We start from the raw sequence: 23,942 nt of genomic DNA on the forward strand, positions 1-23,942 counted from the left end.
AGTGTTCTTCACTGGTGCCCAACCTCTGCTGGGCTGTTCCCATAAGTAGCTGCTGGCTTCCTCTCTTTTATCACAGATGCTCAGCGAGCAGCTTTTGGCAGGTTCTCTGCTGTGGCGGCTTGTGGATCTTCTCTAAGAGAAGCTAAAGGAAGGATGAGCCCTGGTTGGCTGCTGGGAGAACAAGGAGAAACCAGATCCATCACCTGCTAAGTAGTTAAATAACACAGAGTTTCCAAGGGAAAGACCAGAGATGCAGGAAGAACAGCCAGGTTGGCCAATAACTGATAAAGGTCTGTGTGTGCTGCAGTGGGGACTGTACAGAAGAGGGAGACAGGGCTGGCTGGCCTGCAAGAGGCCACTGTGTCACAGGGGAGAATGCCCTGTGCAGCCTGATAGCCCTTGTAAGAGAAGAGCTTGTATAGCTAGAATTGGAAAGGAAAGACACTTCTCACTGCTTGATAGGTCTTACGGGTAAAATTTCCATGTACCTCCAGATTCCCCCTTTCCCTCTTCCTGCGAACTAGACAAAGATTTCAGAGGGGGCTGTGTTACTCTCTAAATCACGCTAACAATCTGTCTGTTAATCCTTTGAAAAATTCAACAGCCTCAATCAAACAAATCATTCTGACAAAGTTCTTAGTTAATAAAACAGAAAACTGGCACTGAGCTCACTATGGGAAGAGGTATTTTTTTGTGTTGTTGCTTTAAGTAGATAGAAGGCCCATTCCCACTTTCAGCAAGTGGGAAACCTGTCCAGTTTGTTTCTAAATGTCACAGAGATTCCAGAATGCTTTAATGAAACAATAGGCTCCCTGTGGGACTAGAAGTTTATAATTGTTCTTTTCTCATTATGCAAGATCATTATTTTAGCTGCTTCAGGCAGTTTATGAAAAAGAACTTGTTGCTTCAAAAATGTTTGTGAGGTTCTTTGTTCTGGCTCCTCAGTCCCCCTTTAGGAGGATCCTGCAGCTTTTTCAATAAATCGAGTCAGGGAAAATTCTATAGCACCTTTACTTATGTGTTGCCTCAGTTTATTTACATGGCCTTCTTTTTGTTTACGGATATTTTTGGTAGTGAGGTAACTATAGCAATTGTCTTCCCATCTGTGCCTGGGGTATGATTAGTACGTGATGGTATCCTTTAATGTCTGACAGGACCCTTTAGATAAGACAGTTTACTTATTTCCAGAAATTCCAGGGGACATTAGAAGATGATGTAAAGAAAAAGGAAATGTACCAAGATAACTTATCTCGAAAAAAGTCTCACATACCAGTCTGTCTGTTAGAGACTTGAATCCTATTCCATATACCAAATGAGTACCCTCCCTGCCACCCACTGAGCTGAAAGGTCAGGGCATGGTGTGATCATCCACGTTCATGGTAGGAGATGTCACTAGTTGTAGGGAACCACCTTGTCTATCTGAACCAGGAGGAGAGAGAGAGACACACCCACAAACTCTGCTTCTGACACTGTTGGTATATGGTGGCCTTCCATCTGAAGAGGAGGACCTGCTGCAGTGCTTTGAAAAGGGGTTTGAAAGGAGAGACTGTATTTGCTTTTGTTTGTTGATTTTGATTTGTTTGGAAAGGGGGCTGCTTTGGGGATTGGTTTAGTTTTCCTGTCCCTTTTTCCCCCTTGAGATAGGGGCAGATTCTCAGCCCTCAACCTGGACAGTGAAGTAGGCTGGAGAAATTTTAGGGGCCTTCTAAGGAAGGATGGTATAGGCTCACAGTTGCATTGCATTATTCTGTTGGACTTTGACGAGAAATTAATACGTTGTGAAGCATTCTGTTATCATTGCTCAAGCTGCTACTGACCAAGATCTAACAAGGACAGTGGTTGTCATACGCTCCCTTTCAGGACTCTGCTTGGCAGGACACTTAACACTTTTGCTACACCATTATTTTGAGTATCAGGTCAATTTGATAATTAACAAAAGATAAAACTGTAATACAAATAGAGCTTAAGTGTCCTTCTGAACTGTTTGTTAAAATAAGGAGAAAATCAGCTAACAGTGAACTTCAAAAACTTCCTATTATCCATACATAGAAATTAATGCTCAGAAATATGAGTTTGCAAGAACATATGACTTACTGTAGAACATATATTGGCCTATTTTAACTGTAAAATGCTGTAATTAATATTTGAAATGACTGTAAGACAATGATAGAATAGCTCCCTTCACAAATATACTCCCACGTCTTTTTTTTTTAAGCAAAGCAAAGTAGCAACTGCAGAAAATACACTGAGAAAACTGAGCAGTAGCATGCACCCTGCTGGCACTGATGCAATGTATGAAGCAATTAATTCTTCAAAATGAAGACTGTTTAAGAAAGTGCATTCAGTACGAGTCATGGCACAGGCTTGAATGAGATTATAAAGTTGCTCTTAAAATTATTAATGTATACTGTATCCTGGATTAGTTGAATTAGTATAAATACAGGACTGTTGTATTAAAAAAAAAGAACCAAACAACACAATATCAAAACAGAAAACAAACAAACAAACAAAAAACCCCAACAAAACAAACACAAAAAATGACAAAGCAAAAAAACTTAGGCTCTTCTCTTCTAGCTTTAATAAATCCAGTCTCTGTATGATAGCTACTTGGAAAATTAATTCTTTCAGGGATTTAGATTTGTGAGACAGCCATTATGCCCATTTGCTTATTTGTTTGCTCTTTATGTACTTCCTATTCTGAATATTTAGAGCACAAAACTTTGGTTGTTTACCAAGACTCTATAAACTCCTCAATTTCATCCCTTAACCTCTCAGACACAAGGTGGAATTATTAGCCTGTTCATTAGCATTTTGATTTTACAGATGCTAAAATTAAGCTGCCTTTCAGGCAGAAGCATCGATTGCTACCCTGAAGCTATGATCTGACCTTCCCTTTCAGGCTCAGCAGCAGAGGAAGTGCAAGCAGAGTAAGTTACAGATGCAGCTCTTATGTTTGAATTTGAAGGGTAAATCTGACTTGGCAACAGATTTAGGTCATCCTGGCAGGGTTGGTTACTGCTTGGCAGGAACCCTCTTTTTTATTGTGTTTCCCCTGCATAAATTGCAAATATTTGAGGATGTCTTCCAAACTGAATCACTGAAGTGATGATGTTTTATCTGACAAAGAACTGGCACTCTTTAGTAAATCTAGTCACGCGCTATCATAGGCAGCATATAGGAACCATTTCAAGAGAATTATCAAACTTATTCTTATAAAAATACCTGTGTTTATCCTTTCAAATTCTCTCTCCTCTGTCCTGCTCAGTGAGAAACCTTTCTCAGTTTCCAGTCTTTATCTGTGGCCAGTTAATGTATCTTTGTTCTTCTGGTGTTGTTAATTAATTAAAATTAGCTATTTCTTCCTCTTGGGGTACTTCTTTCACATCTTTTTGGTAGAATGTATATGTGTTTATGGCTAGAACAAGCTCAGAATCAAATCTCTCCTTGGCCTTTATTTTTCAGGCTGAAAGCAGGTTGGTTTGTCCATCCCCCTTTTTTTAAGGTCAGATCTGTTTCCTTGGCCATCCTACAGATACCAGTCCAGGCAGACACATACCCATTTCCTGGTCTCTGAGCTGGTTGGCAGCAAAGTAGCAGTAAGCTGGTATGAAAGCCAGAGCCTTTTAAAGTAGGTCTCTCAGCATCCCTGATCCTTTTAAATATTGTATGGGTAGACTGAATTTAGGTCTGTCTGTACCTAGCAGGTAGGAGCACATTAAATAGCACTCTTGTGTTTGAGTCAGCCCTCCTTGAATGCGAGTAATTAGAATTTACTCCGCTCTTGTGATGGTCCTGGCCAGCATACTGTACAATACCATTAGTACTTCCCACTTTGCTGAAATCTTTACCCAATACCTCCCAGGACTGTAAGTGCTATTTTCATAGTAGCAGTTCATAGCCATTCTGCATTTGATGAAGTGCTTTCCTCTTATTTCATCTCCAGCAGCCAAGGAAGGGAGTAAATCAGCTCACACAGAGCTCCATGTAACCAAGTCTAGGCTGCTTTAAGTATCTAAACTGTCTCGCTTAAAGCCAGACAGGTTATCTCCGCGCTGAGCTGCCCTGGGCTGCTGAGTGCCTCTAAAGCAGTGGATGCGCTCCCTCAAGCAGCTCAGGAGAGTCCCAGTGCCACGCCTGAGTCCATTTCCAGACACTGCCTCAGAGCATAATCTGTTAATCAAACAGAAAGGCTGTCGAGTCGTACACAAAAAGCAATTTCCCTGACCAAAGCAGGCTGCAGCCTCTGATGGCTTTTCTTTTTGCCTCTTGAAGACCTGCACTCCCCAGAGGATGTGTCCTTTCTCTGAATCCCCTGCTGAGTCATGTCACAGTTGGGCAGTGCTTAACTCTTCCTTGGCTGTTCTACCTTTTCAGACAGAGCTTATATCCTCTGGGTGAGGATCTCAGCTGGGGTTTGTTGGTGTAGCTCCAGTAAACTGAAGAGGATTTGTACCAGATGGAGATTCAGCCTTGAGTTTTGGATGCACCTCAGCTGCACAATTTTGCAAGGGTGTAGAAAAAAACACACCCTGCTACTGTTGCAGAAAATAAGAGATTTTTGAGGGTAAAAGAGATCATTATCTCATAGTGGCTATTTCTTCCCCTCACTCTACTCCAAAATTTACTTGTGGTGCATTGATGCTGCCTTACGCTTGTCTAAGAATCACATTTCAGTTTGTCTACTCTGTGATGTTCACCTTAGTGTTTGGTTTCCAATTTCCTCTGCTGTAATTGGAAAAATGACACCTTCAGGAGATGGAGTGTTGTGTATCTGACTTTTAACACTAGAGAAGTTTTCCTTGATGCCAGGAGATTAGTAGATGTCTTCTCTTGCAGTTTTCTTACTATGTTTGTGTACTTTGTGCCACCACCAGATATGGTCATGTGGCATCAAAGCACTTTGGAAATGTGAATTCTTCTCACATTCGGTTCCAGACAGGTTTCTTGTGCAAGATTAAGTCTTAATGACTTTTAAAAAATTCTGTAGCACCTTTGGGCTGCAAAAATATATCCTAGAAATTATAATTGCTTACTGATGCTATTGGTTCTAATAGATGTAGTTTTGCAGAGTCGTATCTTTTAGATGTTTTGTTCTCTTCTGCTATAAAGCTGGCCTCAGTTTATGTAATAGCTAAAAAAGATGCTTTCTTGAAAGTATACTGCTCTGTAAGTGCTGTAATTCGGTGCACAGCTTGCACATCAGTCTGAGGTCTGGCTTGTGCCATTAGGTCAGACCCTTTCAGAAATCCACTAACATATACCCCTTATTTATATTTCATCCAGTTTTAAGATGGTATTAATAAGATAATTAGATTAGAAAGTTTTCCTCTCTACATTCTTTCTTTATTGACTTTAAAATGTCAATTACTTTTTTCTTTTTTTTGAAATGGTTTAAATGCGCAGAACAGACTATTTCATTTTTACTTCTTAAAAATCCTCTTTTCTTTTCTTTTACGTGATTATCTCAGTATGAGAAGTTTCCAATCTTGCAGGTTTAAAATTGAGTTTTAAAGCGAAGGAATGTAAAGAAACCTCTTTTTACTGGATCTAAAACTACTATAAGGATACCCATTTATAATAAATTCTGTAATAATAATACATGTAGATTAGGTTCAACATACTGGTTTTATAAATTGACAGTCCTGTGTCCACCTTGAAAAGAATACATCAAACAGACTTTGAAACTAAAGAGACACAAGACTTCTATGCCAAATCTAGTATTAGGAGACATGCTTCATTTCCACCGAACACTTTAATCCAGGTCATTAATTTCTTTGAGGACTCACCATGTGGAGTTCTGCATGATAAGTAGTATATAAAATACATGTATTTTAAAGGAGATTAATTCCATTTTAAGGGACTATTTTGTAACTATGTCTATTTTTTCAGCGAAGCGATTGATCAATTTTTTTCAGACTGCTAAATCCTATTAAAGGTAAAATTAATTGTCCAAGTGAGAATTATTTTGTGCCACTCATTAATTTTCCCAGGTTCAGGAAGCAATAATCTAGTTAGTACTTACATGTAGAAATTTGCATCTTGTATGAAAAATTAGATGTGTGAAGAGTGTTATTTTCATTTTTCAAATCTCGCCTATCTAATTAGATACCCTCTTGGAAGGTTTTAGGGTTCATACACTATTTCTGATATCATGGTGCCTGCTTCCATATCCATGTGGTCTCCATGGTGAAAGCTGGTAGCAGAGATGATGTGGTTTTGTGTGGACAGGGAGGAGATGGAAAGCCCTCTTGTTTCTGTCTACCAAAAAGCAATTTTTAGGAGAGGAATGGCTTTGGAATCCAAAAGGCAAGACAGGGCTCATGTGTCCCCGTCATCAAAGGGTGCTTCCTGGTGAGAGTGTGCGGGGGGGACAGGAGCTGGCATGGATACCTCACCAGCCCTGGGAAGATGATGTTCTTCCTTCCAGCCACAAAACCCTTTGTGCATACTTCATTTGTGTACTGTGGACATTCTGAACACCAGGGCCTCACATACTTGCAATTAAAATGTATACCCCTCTAAATATTGGCTACTAATGCAGAGGTAGCTAGATGACTTGGGGGATTAGAAAAGAGATTTAAGAGTGACTTGCATAGCCACAGTGCTGTTCTGGAGCTTAATTGAATTCCACAGAAATTAGTGAAATGTTTGAGTTCATAGGTTGCGTTCAATTCTGTTAGTTTGGTGGGGAAAGCATGAGAAGTCCGATATCAGCCTTTATTCCTAGATTTCTGAGATACAAATACTAAGAATACTTCGCACAAAAATAAGTACAAGTCAACATCATATTAAGATCTTCAGAGAGCTGTAAAAGAATGTTTCATGGAATTGCCTCAAAATGCTTCAGCGATGTCGTTCACCCAGTTGTAAAAGTACTGGTCATATGAGTCAGTTTTAGGCTTTAAATAACTACAGAAAGCTGGAAAGTATCCTGATCTGGGATTTTAGATAAAACCCTGCTCTGTGGTGGGGGAGGGAAGGGTGTACTAATGAGTTTGAGTCAGGAAGAAGTTAGAATATGCACAGCCTGGGTTTTTTGTGCATTTCCCCTATTCATGTGACTGTGAGTTTATTAAATGTTAATCATCTTCTTCAGGATAAAAATCAACATGTTTTCTACTCTAACATTTGACCTTTTAAACATTCAGTGTTTTTGATTCAGGATATATTCATTATCCCTTGTCTTCCCAAGTTATGTTGAAAATGCAGAAAACTAATTAGATAATAGATCAATAATGTCAGAATTTCATGGAACTAGCATACATTATAAAATACTGATTTATCTGAATCATTGTGGGTGATGGTTTTCTGGGAGACACAGGAAGTGAGAAAAGAGGATTGCTAGTGAAAATGACTAAGAAGAGGAGAGATACAAAATCCAGATTAATTTTTTTCTTGTAATTTTGTTACAGTATTTGTGGAGGCTAAAACCTAGGCTTCAGAATGAGACAGTAAGTAGTAGAGAAATGAAGTATCGTAAGAGTGAAACGTTTTCTGCACACCGAAGACATTACATCTTGTGAGATGAGGTCCCTCAGGAATGCATTTTCCTGTTACTTCTAAGAGATTAGGGATTTCAACCCAGGAAAACGGTGGATGATTTTAAAAAGAAAAGGTCACTTATGTTTGGTATTGGATTACCATGCTGTGAATCACAATTCATACCTGGGTGCTGCTATAAGTTTCTCTGAGCTGTTGGACAGGTTGTTCAATTTTCTGTGCTATTCCATTTCTTATCTGTAAAGTAAGAATGAGAATGCATCCCTTCCCCTGCTCTCTTCTCTGTGTCTATTGGTACCTGTCCAAAGGATCACATTAACTGTACCTTGCTGTCTAGCTGTTTACTAACTAATCCAATAGGAAACCAGTCTAAAACTCCTGCATGCCACCACATATAAATAATAATATTGTCTCTCTTGTAATGTTCAGCTCAGAGGATTGTCAGTAGCAATTACATTCAGCATTACACATGAGGGTGCCAAGACCCCCAAAGGTATGCAGGGTTATCTAATTATTCTACTGTAAATAAAACCAAAACACTGCTTACTGGTATTTACATGTTAATAATCAGGGTTTCTGGTTGGAATAAACAGAAGTGTGTTTATCCATGGATGATTTTACTGGTCATGCATACAGTTTGTGAATTACAATCTTCTGGCTGTAAATATAAGTAAGAATCTGCTGAATTCTGTTGGACATTATTTTTAGAATGACAGTGCCATTTCTTGCTTCTGGGCATATCTGTGTAACTGTGCTAGCTTCAGTGGAATAATGTGGTTACAACAAGAGGCAAGATGTGGCTGCCAAAAGTCTGTCTCCATTTGTTAGTGGGTTAAGAGTAAAACAAAACTCAGGGTTGTAAAAAGATGACCTGTTACGATGTTTTTTGAAATCTAGATAGCTCAGTATTTGTGTGGTGCTTCCCTTCTTCTCTCAGCCTCATGAAATTAGAGGTTAAAACTTATAAGTTAAAGCCTTCTGGAGCCTGAAGCTGGAAAGTACAGGCATTTGAATGCACAAATTCTCTGACGCCCTACCTAAACACTGACATAGCATCTGATTTGACCCCACTGGATTCCTGCTCAGATGCAGGAGAGATATACTAGGAAAATGGGTTTCCTGTACCTCTCCTAGGCCTTTTTATCCCCTTTGCCATTTATCAGTTTTGAGGTTGGGGCACTGGCCTAAGCAGGCCTGTTAGTGTGACTCAAGGGTATCCTGGCAATTTGAAAAATCTGTAATAATTTTTGTTATTAATAATCTGTAAACCAGATTTGCTTTACTCTGCAGTATTTGTTATACCAACTTTCTGTCTCCCACTGAAACCATAAGAAAATGTGGTCACTTAGGAATGGTAGACTACATGCTGTCTTGGGACTGACTATGCTAGACCTGTATTAGGACTGCAAAAATCTGAAGCATAATAGCTGTATCTGAGTACCCGAGGAGTCAAGTACTTTCATGTTATCTGCAAGGCCTTCCCCATGAGCAGAGAGGATTTGAATCACGTGCAGAAGCAGTTGACACTGTTCTAAGGTGTGAAGTGCAAAGATGACTGCTGACATTACTCACAGGGCTCTGGGGGAAACGCACATAGGATGCAAGTAGCAAGTAAAAATGTTTCTATAGCACTCTTTGAGTAATCTTTTCTGATGGTCTTTGTAAATTAATGCCATTTCCCTTAAATTACACTCCCTTTGTTAAAAGATCAAGGACTCTTTCTCCAATACAATTTTTGATGCATTAAATTACTTTTATCCCTGCAGTTGCTTTGTCTTCAGAATATCCTTTTGATTTAAGTGTAATTTTTTTCCTGTGGTTGAATTGCATTGCACTGGTAAGAAACTGGTTTGATAAGTCCTTGCACATGTTTGGTCTTGGATTTTGCTGTGTCATGAGTGAACTGGCAGCTGTGAAGTCTGTCACCAATTTCCATGTCAGTGAACTAACATAATAATGTGTTTGCAGGGTCAAGCTGTTGCTCAGCTCTGTTCAACTATTCCCAATGTTACTGTTTTCGGAACAGCTTCATCTTTCAAACATGAAGCAATCAAAGACTCAGTAACTCACCTGTTTGACAGAAATGCAGACTATGTTCAAGAAGTAAAAAGGTAATCTTTTATTTTCCTGAGTAAGCTTTGTATAGTATCTGGCAGAATACTATGAAAGACACCAGGCTGATCATATTTATGGGAAGAGATTATATTTGTGAGTTTGGGAACTGTAGTTTATTCCACATATTCCATCTGTCCACTACAAGGGACAAGATAGCAAGCAGCTCCCTATTTCTTTATAAGCAACATAAGCTTTGTTAGTCCATGTTCATACTTGGACCTCTGTTGTGACCAGAATAAATTAAGTGAAAAAGAATAAAGCTCTTAACAGAAGGATGTACTTTGCTATTATCTGCATATGTAGTGGTTCACTGTAATGCAGAGTAAGAGATTTTCAGTGGATCTGTGAATTATCCAGGTTTTGGAGTTCTCTGGTGTTTTTCTGTCTGCCTGGGTTTTTATCCTCTGCCAGAGATTGATCTCATAGCACATGATGTCTGTCTTAATTTCAGATCCTTAGATTTTGTTTGTTTGCATCCAGATTAGAATCATCCTGTTGCCTTTTGAAGTTATCATGTGTGTTTCTATTTACGTGCTTTCAAATACTTTGTTTTCCAATTTGTCTGGTTTTAGATACTGATGTTGATACAGGTGGCAAAACTTTAGAATTTATAAGAAAACCTTAGTAAAAAATGTCTTTTTGATTTTACTTGTCTGACAGGTAAGAATAATGTTTTCCCTTCATCTTGTATCTGTCAAAATACTAAATTATGTAGCTGGGCATAAAACAAGAAATTTCTCAAAGGGGCACCCCAAGGCAGTACAGTTGACAGGCTTCCTGTCAAACTTCTGCATTCCTCAGAGTGACATGCAACGTTTCATAAGGTCTCTTAGTACGAGGGTTACAAGCCTTTGAAGAGGGCCTTCAGTATAGAGCAGACTTTTTGTTCGACCTGTTAGCAGTACAGACTTGTGTTGGAGGTGAAAGCAGGGTGTCTTGCTGCTGTTTCTGGAGTACTCCCAAGGGCTTAAGAGAACATTTGAAACAGTCAATCACAAAGGACGTTTTATTGCAAAGGACAATTTTTCCATATGGTAAGTTTCACCAAAAAAAGATAGGACTTGTCCAGCAGATGACACCCCTACCATTTTCTTACAGCTCAGAAGATTTTCAGCACATTTTTTAGCCCTTTGATAGCCTTTCTCTTGGGGAAGTATAGATAGATAGATAGATAGATAGATAGATAGATAGATAGATAGATAGATTAGATAGATAGATAGATAGATAGATAGATAGATAGATAGATAGATAGATAGATAGATAGATAGATAAAGTGTTTTGCTGCCTCTGGAAAATTTCTGTAGTGAGAGGAAGACTAAATTCTAGCAATTCCCACTTTATGAACATTGATTCAGCAAGAAAGAACACTTGAAAACGTTAGTCAGAGTTCAGCACCAACCTTAAATCCGAACTCTTGGCAGGGACAGCAGAAGATCTGATTTAAGCAGGTATGTGATATGGGAGCAGATACAACAGAAATCAGTGCTTAGAAAAAGGAATAAATCCTCTTTAACTTCTGATAACTTTATGATTGCAGATAACATTGGCTGCTTCTGCCCTTCATCAGAACAGTTCTTTTTGGGACAGCTCCGTGACACCACCCCTGACTCTGTGTAACAGACCTTAACTACTGAAATCGAAAGGAGATCTGGTTACAAAGGGGTGGAATTCTCCTCTGTTAAGTCTGTTAAAATCCCTTTTGGTGATCCTGCATTTTCACATCTCACAATAGACCAAAGAGGCAGAGAACAAGTAGATACAAAAGATAAAATGTAGATGCAATAGCCCTGATTAAAAAACAGAATTGGCACCCTGTAGAATATGCCAGTACTCTGATTTGTTGCTCAGCTCTGTGTATTTTCACTTTGCATTGAAAGAATAAAAAAAAAAAAATACAGTGGTAATTCTGAGAACACTATAAAGACAAATTGTATTTTGAAATAGGCAGTGGGGGGAACAGTGTTGTTTGGTTTGCTGGATATTAGCTGTATGCTATGTTCTGCTTAAAATGTTTGGCTGGCCAGCAGGGAAGACAGCTAGTCTGCATTTGCCTGCTGCACGCTGGATCAGGGGGAGTCCTAAGGGAAGGGGAGGCTCTGCATTTCTTGAGAGTTTGTGAGCAGGAGAGGGTGGGCCCATGGTTGAGGAAGGATAGTGGTAGGAACCTACTTTATTGCAGGTGACTCGGTATTCCAGGGAAGAGCTTTCATCAGGGAGCAAAGTCCAAAAAAAAACCCCAAGCCCCCAAAAGGCCAAACAAATGAAGAAACAAAAAACCCCCAGAGGTGATATGAGTGTGGAAATGTTCCTAGGGGATGAGGCGTCAGTTCAACTGTGGAAGCCACTGAAAGCTGTTTGATTGCAAAGTCATTCATTTACAATGAAAGCTCATCCAGTGGCCTGAATATAAACAATTTATTACCCCATATATGGCAGCAGTACCAAAGAGTAAAGTTGTCCAATTTTGTTGCGGTTTGTAAGTAGTGGATATCCAAGTATCACCTTTGTTTTGTGAGGAAACAAAGATGCATTACAAGCCATAAGGCTTTAGATATTTCCTGACTTCTAGTTGCAGTTACACCATTGAGAAGGCATGGGCATCAGGAGCTAGTTGTTCTGGCTATTGGATGCTATTGACTGCCCCTTACACCTTTGGTAGTTTTACTTGAGGTTGCAATTTTGTTCTAGTGTCTGCAACAGTTATTAGCATAATTAAGAGTATTAATCAAGAATTTACTACTGCTTGGGCTGTTTACTTGGTAAGGAGGTAGGATATTAGGCTTAGATCAAACTACTTATAGGATTTTGCAGGCTGGTGTTTTGCCAGAAAAAAAGAACTAAATCAGAATATTTGGATGTATTTTTCCCTTCAGCGTCACACTGAGATTGGATTCAGAAAGCTATTTATTGGAAAACTACAAATATGCAACCTATTTATTAAAACAGTATAAATACTTTCTGCTTTCTATAATGTGGCCTGGCTGTATCCTAAGAGCTGGGTTTCTAGCTCTTGGTGATTTTTCTTTATGCTTGATTTAACTCTTTGACGTCTACTTGATACAAAGTCTGAAACAGAAGACTCTTTAAATAACTTTACAAGGACATCATTTTATCTGAGAAGAGCTAGGATAAGAACATTTGTTTCCTTACAATTTCTGAAAAAGAATATAAGATGATGTGAATAACAAAAATGTCCTTTTTCTCTGACATTCATTGACCCAAAAAAAGACATTCTCTGACATTCACATTCACTCAGAAAGAACTTTATATCTATCACCTGTTTTTTTGATAATAGAATTTCACTGAAAGCTGTCAAAAAGGGGGAATAAGATGGTTTACTACTCTTCTAAGCCTGAAAGGTGTGGGTTGGCTAGTCCAACAAACTTGCATTCCAGCTCTTCGTTTGTATAGTCTTTTTATGAGGAGAAAGTTTTCACGTAGTCAAAGCCTCAGCCTTTGAGTCCTTTCTAAAGTACCTGGAAAATGTTAGTATTACGTTAACAACCAGCCTGTATCATGCTGGCTGACCAGTCCTGTGGATCTTACTGCAAAGTGAGGTTTCTTTCTTGCTTTTTAGAATCTCGACAGATGGCGTAGATATTGTTTTGGACTGTCTTTGTGGAGAAAATACTGGGAAAGGCCTCAGTCTTCTCAAACCACTTGGGACTTATATTTTATATGGTGAGTGGAAAAAGCCAGATACATATTTCAAAACTGAAGCTCTGTAGAGATTAAAATCTGTTAAAATCACCTGTGCCACTCCTTCCAGAACTGGAGGCCACCATGTTACACTTTCTCAATTTGACTATTTCTAATCAAGGATTTTAATTAAGCTGAACATGGACTAAATTATTGAGAAACAATAGGTAATACAAAGAAACTCTTAAAAAAAAAAATAATTCCAAAACTGAAACTGAACATATGTTTCAGATTGTTAAATGTTATTGGGTGTGACAGGAGAAATGTAGGAGAAAACTTGGATCTCTCATTCTACACACTGTAAGAATCAGTGTGGCCAAGGAAACTGTAATATGGTTTTTGTGGGAGGGAAGCTTGGAAGAAGATTTCAGGAAGAATGCTAATGTTTTTATTTGACATGACTTTGAGGAATTCAAGCCCAGGCTTCTGTTCACAAATTTCCATTCAGGTACATGGACTGATCTACATAATGAGTAAATGAGTCTTTCCTGCAGTTCTGCCAGGTTGCCATGTTGTGTGTTGATAAAGCAGGCCAGGCTTCTGTAGGAGAGCAGCTGAAGGGATTGCTAAACTTTTGAAATTAATAATCTATCTCTATCACAGTGGAAGGTGCGGTGGCACCATGGATAAGCATATCTGCTTCCTTGGGCTTTCATCTAGCTGGCAGAGTGGCAACAACAAACGCATTGTCACCTGGAGATCTGTTTGGACTCTAAAAGCCAACCCGGTTGCCTGTTTTGTAATGAAGTCCCTGACAGTGAATTGTCTTGGTGTTGTAGTGTACAATGCATATATGTTCACACATGTAGTGGTCAGGTAAATGTACCTTTACAGATACAGAGAAGAGAGAGCTGTGTGGTGATCGCTGCTAAATAATAGTGTGCCAGAGACATAATGGTGTTTTAATGCATAGGAGAGAGCTATAGAAGAATTTTGGTGTCAAGATGCCTAGTATCACTTAGCTGTGCCTGGTTTTGGAAGATTTGGCAAATTGTTTTTGTCACCTCAGAATACCTATAAACTGGTAGGGCTCAGTCACCTTGGCCTCTTTGTTATTTATTTCCAAAGTATAAAGTATAGTAATGCCTTCTAAACCTGGGGAATTTTTTTTCTTCTTAAATATGAATCATGGAAATTATTTTACTTATAACAAATGGTCTGTTTGTCAGCATGTAATAAGTTGTGTGTGAATGTATTCATGTTTTACAGGTTCATCTAACATGGTTACTGGGGAGACAAAAAGCTTCTTCAGTTTCGCAAAATCAGTAAGTGTCCCAGTGCCGTGATTCTGTTCTTTCCTCTTACCCTCAGTCTTTTCTGTAGCATTCTCATCTTTATCATTCTCATTTATCTCTACTAAGTTGTTACTTCTGATGTAGCTAAAGAGAGTGTTTTTCTGACTGCAATGTTGTCTGACATGTTTTCTTCTGATATGACAGCTAGTCAGGATTTGTATCTGTGTGCAATGAGTATTTAAATTGTCAGCTCTTAGATGTATATCTCTTATACAGCTAAGTTTAAAGTTAGACTGCATTATTTATTGACTCGTGGCAGAATAGCATATCCATGGATATGGATAACTGTACCCGGTAGGTTCCTTGTATCTGAAAACAGTTAGGACAATGCAGTGAATTAAAGGAGATACATCTTTTAAGATGGGGGTTGTGGCCAGTCAATTCCAGCTTTTCAGTAGTTAGTTCTGTACAGAAGTGCATTTTTAAGTTCTCCATGTTCATTTCAAGTGACATCAAAGAGATGATGATGTTGTATTTGTTTCCTAACTGATGATGTCAACAAATCCAAAATTCTAATGCTGAAATTTTTTTCTTCAACTTCTTACACCAAAAATCTGCTCAGAAATACTAGAGATTGAAAAAGGGACAAATATATCGAATAAAGTGCTAGTGAGAAGTAAGTTAACCAGGAGTGAAAGTGATTCCTTCAGACAAGAAGAGCAGAGGGAGAAGTCTTGACTGATGATGTGTCATACAGTCTTTCTGCCAGGATCTCATTTACAGCTTCCAGCAACAACCCCTTCCCAGGAGAAATTAATTTAAAAAGCCTCTATGTAGTCGAAAACAAGGTAAATTAAAGACTGTAGCAAGAACCTATTCTTTGCCTCCTACATTTTCTTAATGGTTGTAGTGGCACAATCTTGTTATCGTCATGTGCTTGTGAACAAGATAATCTTTTCTATGCAGCCTTTTTACTGTTAATATCTAGATGTGTATAATTTGTAGGATAGGTTGGCCAGTGAAATTGATTTCAACTGAACGTGTTTTCAGATAGTACTAGTATTTATTTACTGAATTAATTTTTAAAAAGCATATAAAATTTTGTATAAAACTGTAACTAGTTTCTCTGTGTAATTATACTGCAAAATTAACTCATCAAAATTGTATGGAAATTTAATTAAAAGCTGACCCATTCAAATCAAACTTGGAAGTGGGATCTCAGTCTCAAGGATGCTTTTGTGCTAAGTGAGATAAAATAATTTCATTAGATATTATGAGTCTTGCTCTAATATCACAAACATTATAATAATGGGTGAAAAGTAAATGGAATCTGATAAGCAGTCCATGGTTTCCTTGTTTTTGAAAGCAGAGTTAGTCAAGAGTTGCTTGCAAATGATTGGGAAGCTTACATGGCTCTCCTGAGATAACAGAGAAGAATATAGAAGTAAGAAGAGAGCTCCAAATTCCATACTTCTAGTCCCATGTCCTAAAACCAGATGTATTCACCATTCTCCTAACACCCTAATCTCATACAACACAAGTCTGTGTCTTATTTCCACATGTCAGTCAGCTGCATACTTTTTTGCCTCTTCCTTAAATAAAATCTTTACTGCTTCTCTTGGCTGTTGTTTCAGATCTGACAGATGAGTATTGTATCACATCTGCCCAGACAGTTTTCTTGTGAAGTTTCCTGTACGTTTCTTGAAAAATGTTTTTCTAACCCTGCTGTTGTTCATTGCTTTCCAGTGGTGGCAGGTTGAGAAAGTAAATCCTATCAAGCTGTATGAGGAGAACAAAGTCATTGCTGGATTTTCCCTGTTGAATCTACTTTTCAAACAGAATCGAGGTGGCCTGATCAAGGGTGTGATGGACAAACTGCTAAATCTATATAACAATAAGAAGATCAAGCCTGTAGTTGATTCATTATGGGCTCTGGAAGAGGTAGGAGCAAAATTTCTTTCCCGATTTTGAAATGTCTGAAATATATGCACTTTTAGATGTGAAATTAGATTTAAATGTGCTTTCTAGTTATTAATATATTCTGCTTTTTTGTTTGTGCACAAGTTGTCTTCAGAGCCCCTGCTATTCAGAAACTCCATGATCCAGAGTTATCCACACATTTCTCTGCTAAATATTGTGGAGTTTCAAATGCTCTGTGCAAAGTTCTTGAAAATCCTAATAATAAATGTGTTTTTTCAGTCCTAGAAAATTGTTTCTGTTTCCTAAGTGCTTGAAACATGTGACTAACAAGTGTGGTGTGAAATGCAGACATTATGATTGAAAACAATTAAAATCTATTCTGAGGTAAAGATCTAATACATAAGCTTTAGTTTGTGTTATATTTGTGCTAGCAAACCTTGGAAGCTTGGAGGTTTTCAGGAAGTTACTGAAAATGTATCACAGGCAGTCAAATCAGAAATCACTTCTAATGTAAGTTACATTTCTGGAGTGTTGGGGTTTTTGGTTCTTTTTTTTTTTTTTCCTTCTAATTGCTCAGCTCTTCTTAAAGACGTGTAAAGAAACCAATCTGATCATAGCCTGGGCAATTATAAGCCCCTTCACCAAAGCACTATTTCTGCGACCTTTATACTTAAGGTGCTGATAAATGAGCGTAAGTATTTTTGGAGGTGTGAAAGTCATTAACATACAAAGAAACAGCATGATTATAATAGCACTGCCAGATTAGTATTAGTGTTTGATGTGTTTGTGAAGTGCACTGAGCCTGACACATCACTTAAGATCCACGATCTGCAAGAGTTCTGCTGAATGTGGGTTGTGGCTGTATCGTTCCATGGTTGCTATTCAGAAGATGCTGTGACAAAATTCTGTCTATGAACACATTAGCTGGTATTACCATGCATCCATGAGGAAATAGTAACCATCAGACTTAATACATTAATAACATTGTATTTTTATTAAGATTTTGAGTGCCCTATGGGCAGGGGTTTGAGCCTAGCATGTTCATTATTCAAGTGGCATTACAGCACCATCATGGACACCGGGAAGATATCTTGAGTTGCGTGGCAGGACACCACAGTGTGTGACAGTTCTTGCAGCAGGATGCATTGCACGTTCACTGGGACGTGTACGTGCCTGGGACAGGTTATATGACAAGGCCTCTACTGCCTTAGGTTGTGCAAATGTGGAAACTATTTGCCTCTTCATGCTATCACTACATCTGCCCCAGTGGACCCCAATGTGCCACTCTGGGGTACAGCAGATGCAAACAGTCCAGCATGATATGGGCTCCATTTGTTCCACTCCAGCAAAATGGAGAGGAATGACAGATTCCCCAGGAATCTCTTCCTGTTTCTCAAAAACATCCACCTGAGGCCACAGGGTCACTGACAGCAACCCAGCAACACCTCGGGGTGCTACCAGCCAGCAGCATGGGAGTGGCTAATTCTCACCATCAAAGTGCTTAAGGGAAATCAGATGTTGTGATAAAGAGCAGCTGGCTCAAGCAAGACAAAATCCTCTGCTATTGTCTGAAAGGGAGAGCCCTTTGAAGAGCAGTGTCAAATAGAAGTGGGATCAGATTTAGGTTTTTGATGTGTTGTTTTTTTGTTTTGGATTTTTTTTTTTAATTATTAAATAAGTTTAGGAAGTTTAAAAATTTAAGTGGCACAAGGCTCTAGATAGGCATTCTGCAATTTATTTGTTCATGTAAATATGTACTTTTCGTGTATTGGTGAGTAAGAAAAGGATAATTAAAATAGTAACAATAGCTTAAAAAAATATTGATTGAGGACATAACATGAAAAATTACGTGTGGCAGGCTGATCTTAATAGTCAACATGATGGGAATTTGTTGGGAGACTTCTGTTTGATAACATTTCATCTAACATTTGGCAGTATCAGGCACCATCCCTACCGGTGGATTGTGAAATGTGTAAATACATCTGTTAAAAAGCACAGTCTAGAAAACTACAGCTCGTTTTTCATGCCTGCTCACTTTCCATGAGCTATCTGGTAATTTGCAAAGGAAATGTCTGGCTAGTATCTTCAGAGGTGTAACGATGCTAGAGGTGTCCTTAATCGAGTGTGAAGTATTACTGAAATATTACTCATTCAAGGCATTATAATTTTGGGGATATATTTTCGTGGGTATAAAAGTAACTGAGGGCTGACATGCAAGTTAATGTGATACACAGAAAAATGTGTCATAGCTGAGAACTAAATGGAACCAGACTGAAGAAAGGTTGGTGTGTATTTTTGTTCTGTTTTGGGAGGTTTCTTATTTTAACTCCGTAGCTCTAACATCTTCCCCCTTCAGAGTTTGACATTTGTTTGCTTTTCATTTCCTATTGAGTAAGCCTGATTTTCTCCAAATGTCCACTTTCATTTGCCCATTCTCAGTACTCTTCATTAGAGACCAAGCCAATATGACCAATTTTTACCATTGATGTTTCCTGAGAAAATCTGACCCGTAAGCGCATTGAGAATAAGTATGTTTAGGTAGAGTGTGTCAGAAAGGTAGACTTCCTATATGGCAACTGAAAATTAATGATTGAATAGTTTTCTGTGAAAGAATATCGCCCTCTCCAGAGGCTCACAGAAGCCATTTGTCCTCTGACTAGTAATTCTGCCATAGAGATGAGCTTGAATCCAGTAAGTGACATTCAAAAAGAAAGTATTTTAAGGAAAAAATCTGAGAAGCCTTAGCCACAGGACACCTCTCCAAATGTTTAATGTTAAATACCTGAATGTATCATCATATACATAAAAGTTTTGATCTATATATAAAAGTCATATCCCCATTGTATCCCTTCAGCTTGTTTTATTCACTCTGCATCTGCATTTGTTTTCATGTATTCCTTCTTTGTGCAAATATCAATGCACAAATTAATGTGGATTCTCTAAAGGCAACATGGAAGAAACCTGGTTTTCTTCCAAAACTGTGTTACAGTACAAATACTTATCTTTTCAATCCTGTATAAGTTGCCATAACCATCTGTGTATCAGAGCTGAAAAGCATCTTTGCAGTGTTAGGACAATGAGTTATATTGACAGTGGTGTTCCCCTTTGCTGCTTAAGGCTGGTTGCTGCAGGACTACTTCCTTGCACATGATGACCCCCGAATTGAGGGCTTTATGTTCTAGTGCCTGTGAGAACAGCTAGAGAAAGGTTTTATGTCTGTTTTAATAGGTCTCCATTAACTGTGTAAAAAAAAGATTTAATTGTTCTAAAAGCCTGGTATGGTTCCCTGAACAGCATTTATTTCTTAATACTTTCTGCAGGAGTACACAGTTTGAATTTAAAAGAATATACTGGCTAGAGAATATTGTAATTGCAGTAAGATTTTGCTTTTTAAAGTGTTTCAAGTGGCTGTAATACAGGATTTAGAGAACAGTATTGGGTTACTGTTTGTCTATTGTTAGTGTATGTTAAGTGATGTTTAGTTGATTGTCGAATAATATTGAAGATAGCACGGTTCCGAAATTATTAGACTGACTTAGCTTGACACTATTCCTGTTGATCAATGAAGGTTTGTCTGAGTGTCAGTGGGATCATTCTGATTAGGATAGAATCCCTCGTGGTGTTCTGATTTATTTGCTTTAGGGCCTCATCCAAAGGCCATGGAAGCCAGTGAAAGGACTCCTATTTTCACTGGTCTTTGTTTTAGGATGAGGATTGCCCTGCCTCTTCAGTACAGGCTGTTTAAACGAATTTGCAAATTGACTTGATAGAGTAGGACAGAATATATTCTGGATGGAAACTTAGAAGTGACTTATTTTTCTTCAGTGCCTCAGATTATTACTGACACAAGGGAGATCAGGATGTAGACTACTGACTACTGCTATGGGGCAAAGCTACTTGTGTTGCTGTGTTAACTGTTGATGTTAGCTTGGGAAGGGTAGTTTTATCTCAAAATTACATCCATAAATCCTAGTAAAGTCAAGTCTGTTCTTAAATAGGCTATTAGAGCCATTTTATGATGCTAACGTAAGAAAGATTTAACTAAGAGAGACAGTAACAAAATCCGTAGATACTTTAAATTGGAAATCTAACTGGGGAATTATTCATCATGGGATGAGTGAAGTCATACGATAAATTAGCTGCTGTTGAGATATCTTGCTATTTTACAGCTATTTGTTTATGCATTCAAGTGTTTAAAAAATGAGATAATTTGTAGATGGTACATGCTTAAAATATGGTTCTGTAGTAAAAAGCTGACTGTCTGGTAAGATTGCATTTTATTATAAATGGTAGAGTTTAAAACAGAATTAGTATTCGGTGAATATTTGAGCTTTGTGGTTGTTTCTTTGTTAGTAACTACTTATCTAATTAGCCACTCTTCGTTCTGATTAATTTGTAGCTTGCATTTATGCATTTGCATTCTCCTTAGGGTCTGAGAATCCTTGGCTTTACACAGTAGATGATCCTAGATTATTAAGCAGGATGAATACTGAAGGTTCTCAAAAAAACTAGTGTGTTGAATAAAAATGAACATTTTGCACTTTTCTATTAAAATTCTGTTTTCTTCAACTTTTTATAATCGTAAAAGAAAATATATAGTCAAGGTAGAGCGGGTTATTGACGTAGAAGCTATGCATACCTTCTTTGGTGATACACAGCAGTTAGAAGTAACACAGGTAGCATGTAAACCAAAACTCAAACTCTTGCACATGAACTGCCAGTCAGGAAAGTGACAGTGAAAAATATGGCCCATGTCATCAAAATATCTATAGGCCCCTTTTCCTCATATTAGACTACCTGTTTTAAAAAGGGCTCTCAGTACAGCAGAAAGCTTTCAGACTTGGGCTATTTGGTCCACATGGGTGACCAGTGAGATTATGGAAAAACATCCTGACTACAGATCTGTGGTGTGTACCAAAGGATTCATTGCATTCTTGTCTCAGACGATTTAAAGGAATGCACTGTTACATAGTAATAATGGTATCAAAGACCTGTACTGCCTTAGGGCCAATAAGAATGATGAAGATACTGAAACCTGTGGAATAGAGTTCCTATTTACTCTTAAAAAATAAGAGGATAACCTGATAATATTACAGGATCAGGCAAGTACCTTATAGTAGGCACTGAAAGTCACCCCATGTCATTGCTTTGTAGAGATAACGTAATAATGTCTTCAGCAACTCCTTACTTAGCAAATGGCAATGCAACAACTGTAGCCCAAACCCAGGAAGATGCTGTGGCACTCAGCTGGGATTGAACTCAGTGGAATCAAGGCACTAAATACACTGATGGATCAAGCCCTGTGGATCTTGATATGATATCAGAGGACTCTAGTGACTGTGCCTCATGGTCAGTGAATACAATATTGTTGGCTGGAAAGAGCAAAGCACCTTAATTTATTTTGGAAGGATTACTGCACTATCAGTCACTGTTTTTTTTGGCTGAATAATTATGAGAGATGTTGCTGTACATACAGTTTTTATGTAAATACAGTTTTTATGTAAGTGAGATTTCCTTGTCTTGAAGCCAGAGCTTTTCTCTATAGTAAATTGCTAAGGAAAAACCAAGCTGTGTTTAAGAACATAAACCTAAAGGAGTGCAGTGCAACTGATGACATTATAGTAATATTATAGAATACCTGCTGAAACAATAATTTCCTTTAAAGAAAAAATTTTCTCATATGTTGCTGTTCTCACATACTTTCTGTTCTCTGCGTTAGCATTCAGTGTTACTAGCATGCAAAGGAGAACAGTAGAAACCTTACATCTAAAAATCACAGCCTTATCAAGCTGTAATCCAGTGACAAGAACTGGATGAAGGAGCACCTTCCATACCGAATTTATAGTGTGTTTTGGGGAGGGCAAAGCTGTCACAATACATCTGTTTTTATCACTGCTCTGTGGATTCAAAGGATTCAAGTACTGTAAACCCATTTTTTCCCACTGAACTCATCCTTTCGTATAAATTACCATCTCAGTATATGCTTTTAGATATCAACATTATTCAGGGAGGGGGACAGAAGATCTCATACCCATGATAACAGAGTAATAGTGAACCCCCCTAAAGCAGAGACTTTAATTTCATCAAAAGTTATTCATGCCTTTCACTGATGTTAGCTTTAGGGCAAAAAGCCTTTCATGTATCACTATAGTAAGACATAGAGAAAATTGACCCATTAGTTACTCTTAACATAGTAAGAGGGCAATCTAATAATACCACATCAGGCTGGTACCTTGTTATGAATACTAAATGTCATCTATGCCATCTTGTGACTGTTTTTTTTAAAGTGATAATATAATAATGATGTGTAAGGTTTTTTATTTTTTGCTTGATGAAAATAGATTCTTCAGCTGATCAAACTACACCTTTTTTTAAAGTCTCGTGACTTCTATAGCATTTAGAACCTGTATCTGTTCTTCAACATATGCAAAATAATCTAGAGTAACGTGATAAAAGTGGAAGTTCATTTATAACCAAAGTAATAACCCATCCTGAAATATAAAATATTTTTTTATATAAGTATAAACCAGTTTACTTTGCAGTATTATATTGTAGGAAGATGGAGATGTAACTCATTCTGTGAAAATTCCCATGAACACATTGGTGTTTCCTTTGTTATGATTGCTCCTCCAGCATTACAATGCAGAGTCTGCTTGCTTTGATGCTGCAGATGTTTCTTTGACAGTACTTCATTTGCAGTTGTTTATGAACTGCTTTCCTGATTTACAGGTATTAGCTCTGCATATACCCTGTCCTGTGATACTGCCTTAGAACTCCCTTTGTTCTTCCCTGTGAGATTCTGTTCCCTTTTACTGTATAAAATAAACATCTGTAGTTCAAAGTAAATTTAAATGTTTTATCCGTACATCACCGTTGTTTCTTTGTATACAAACAAGTCTAACAGAAGTTTAATACAAGCTTCATGCAGATATCAAAGCATACAAAAACGCAAGGAGCTATGTCTTACTGATGTAACGGGTTTCAAAATAGAGATGTGGGGAAAGGAAAGCAGACTAAGAAGGAAAGCCTGAATAATTCAGGGTAACTTGCTTCTATGTTGGCAATCAGATTATACACAGTTACAGGCCAAAATATCTTTCAAATTTTGGGAAGAGTAGGGGAAAGCTATTCCACTTGCATTTTATCTTACTAACGTTAAATATAATGAATAGGGGTTCTAAATGAAAGAAGACTGAGCCATGAGTAAGGTGATTTTTGCAAAGAATTTTTCCCCAAGATGCTTATCTGAGGTAAATATTAATTAAAACTCCAATAATTTTGGTGCTATATGCTTAGAGGAGTAAAGCATGCCTTGAAAGTACTGGAAATTAATTAGGCATTGCAATATTTTTCCCTCTAAAACATTGTGTATACCTGATTATGGGATCCTCACTGCTCTTACATGAATTATTAAATTCCTACTAAATGTCTATATAATTTCATTTACATTTCTTCTCCATTTAATGCTGTTTA

The 23,942-nt window shown here is 37.9% G+C and overlaps 1 protein-coding gene across 1 annotated transcript in view; it reads left to right on the plus strand.

Annotated features, from left to right (window-relative positions):
- The window catches only part of VAT1L (vesicle amine transport 1 like), a 62,957-nt gene that overhangs the window by 12,613 nt on the left and 26,402 nt on the right, over positions 1–23,942 (plus strand). The window contains exons 4-7 of the mRNA XM_032990664.2: positions 9,469–9,611; positions 13,193–13,296; positions 14,524–14,579; positions 16,296–16,490. Of these exons, the coding sequence (XP_032846555.2) occupies positions 9,469–9,611; positions 13,193–13,296; positions 14,524–14,579; positions 16,296–16,490 (498 nt within the window). The remainder of the gene's footprint in view (positions 1–9,468; positions 9,612–13,192; positions 13,297–14,523; positions 14,580–16,295; positions 16,491–23,942) is intronic.

The sequence above is a fragment of the Tyto alba genome, unplaced genomic scaffold, assembly GCF_018691265.1.
Source record: "Tyto alba isolate M040663 unplaced genomic scaffold, T.alba_DEE_v4.0 Super-Scaffold_26, whole genome shotgun sequence".
NCBI classification, from domain to species: Eukaryota; Metazoa; Chordata; class Aves; order Strigiformes; family Tytonidae; genus Tyto; species Tyto alba.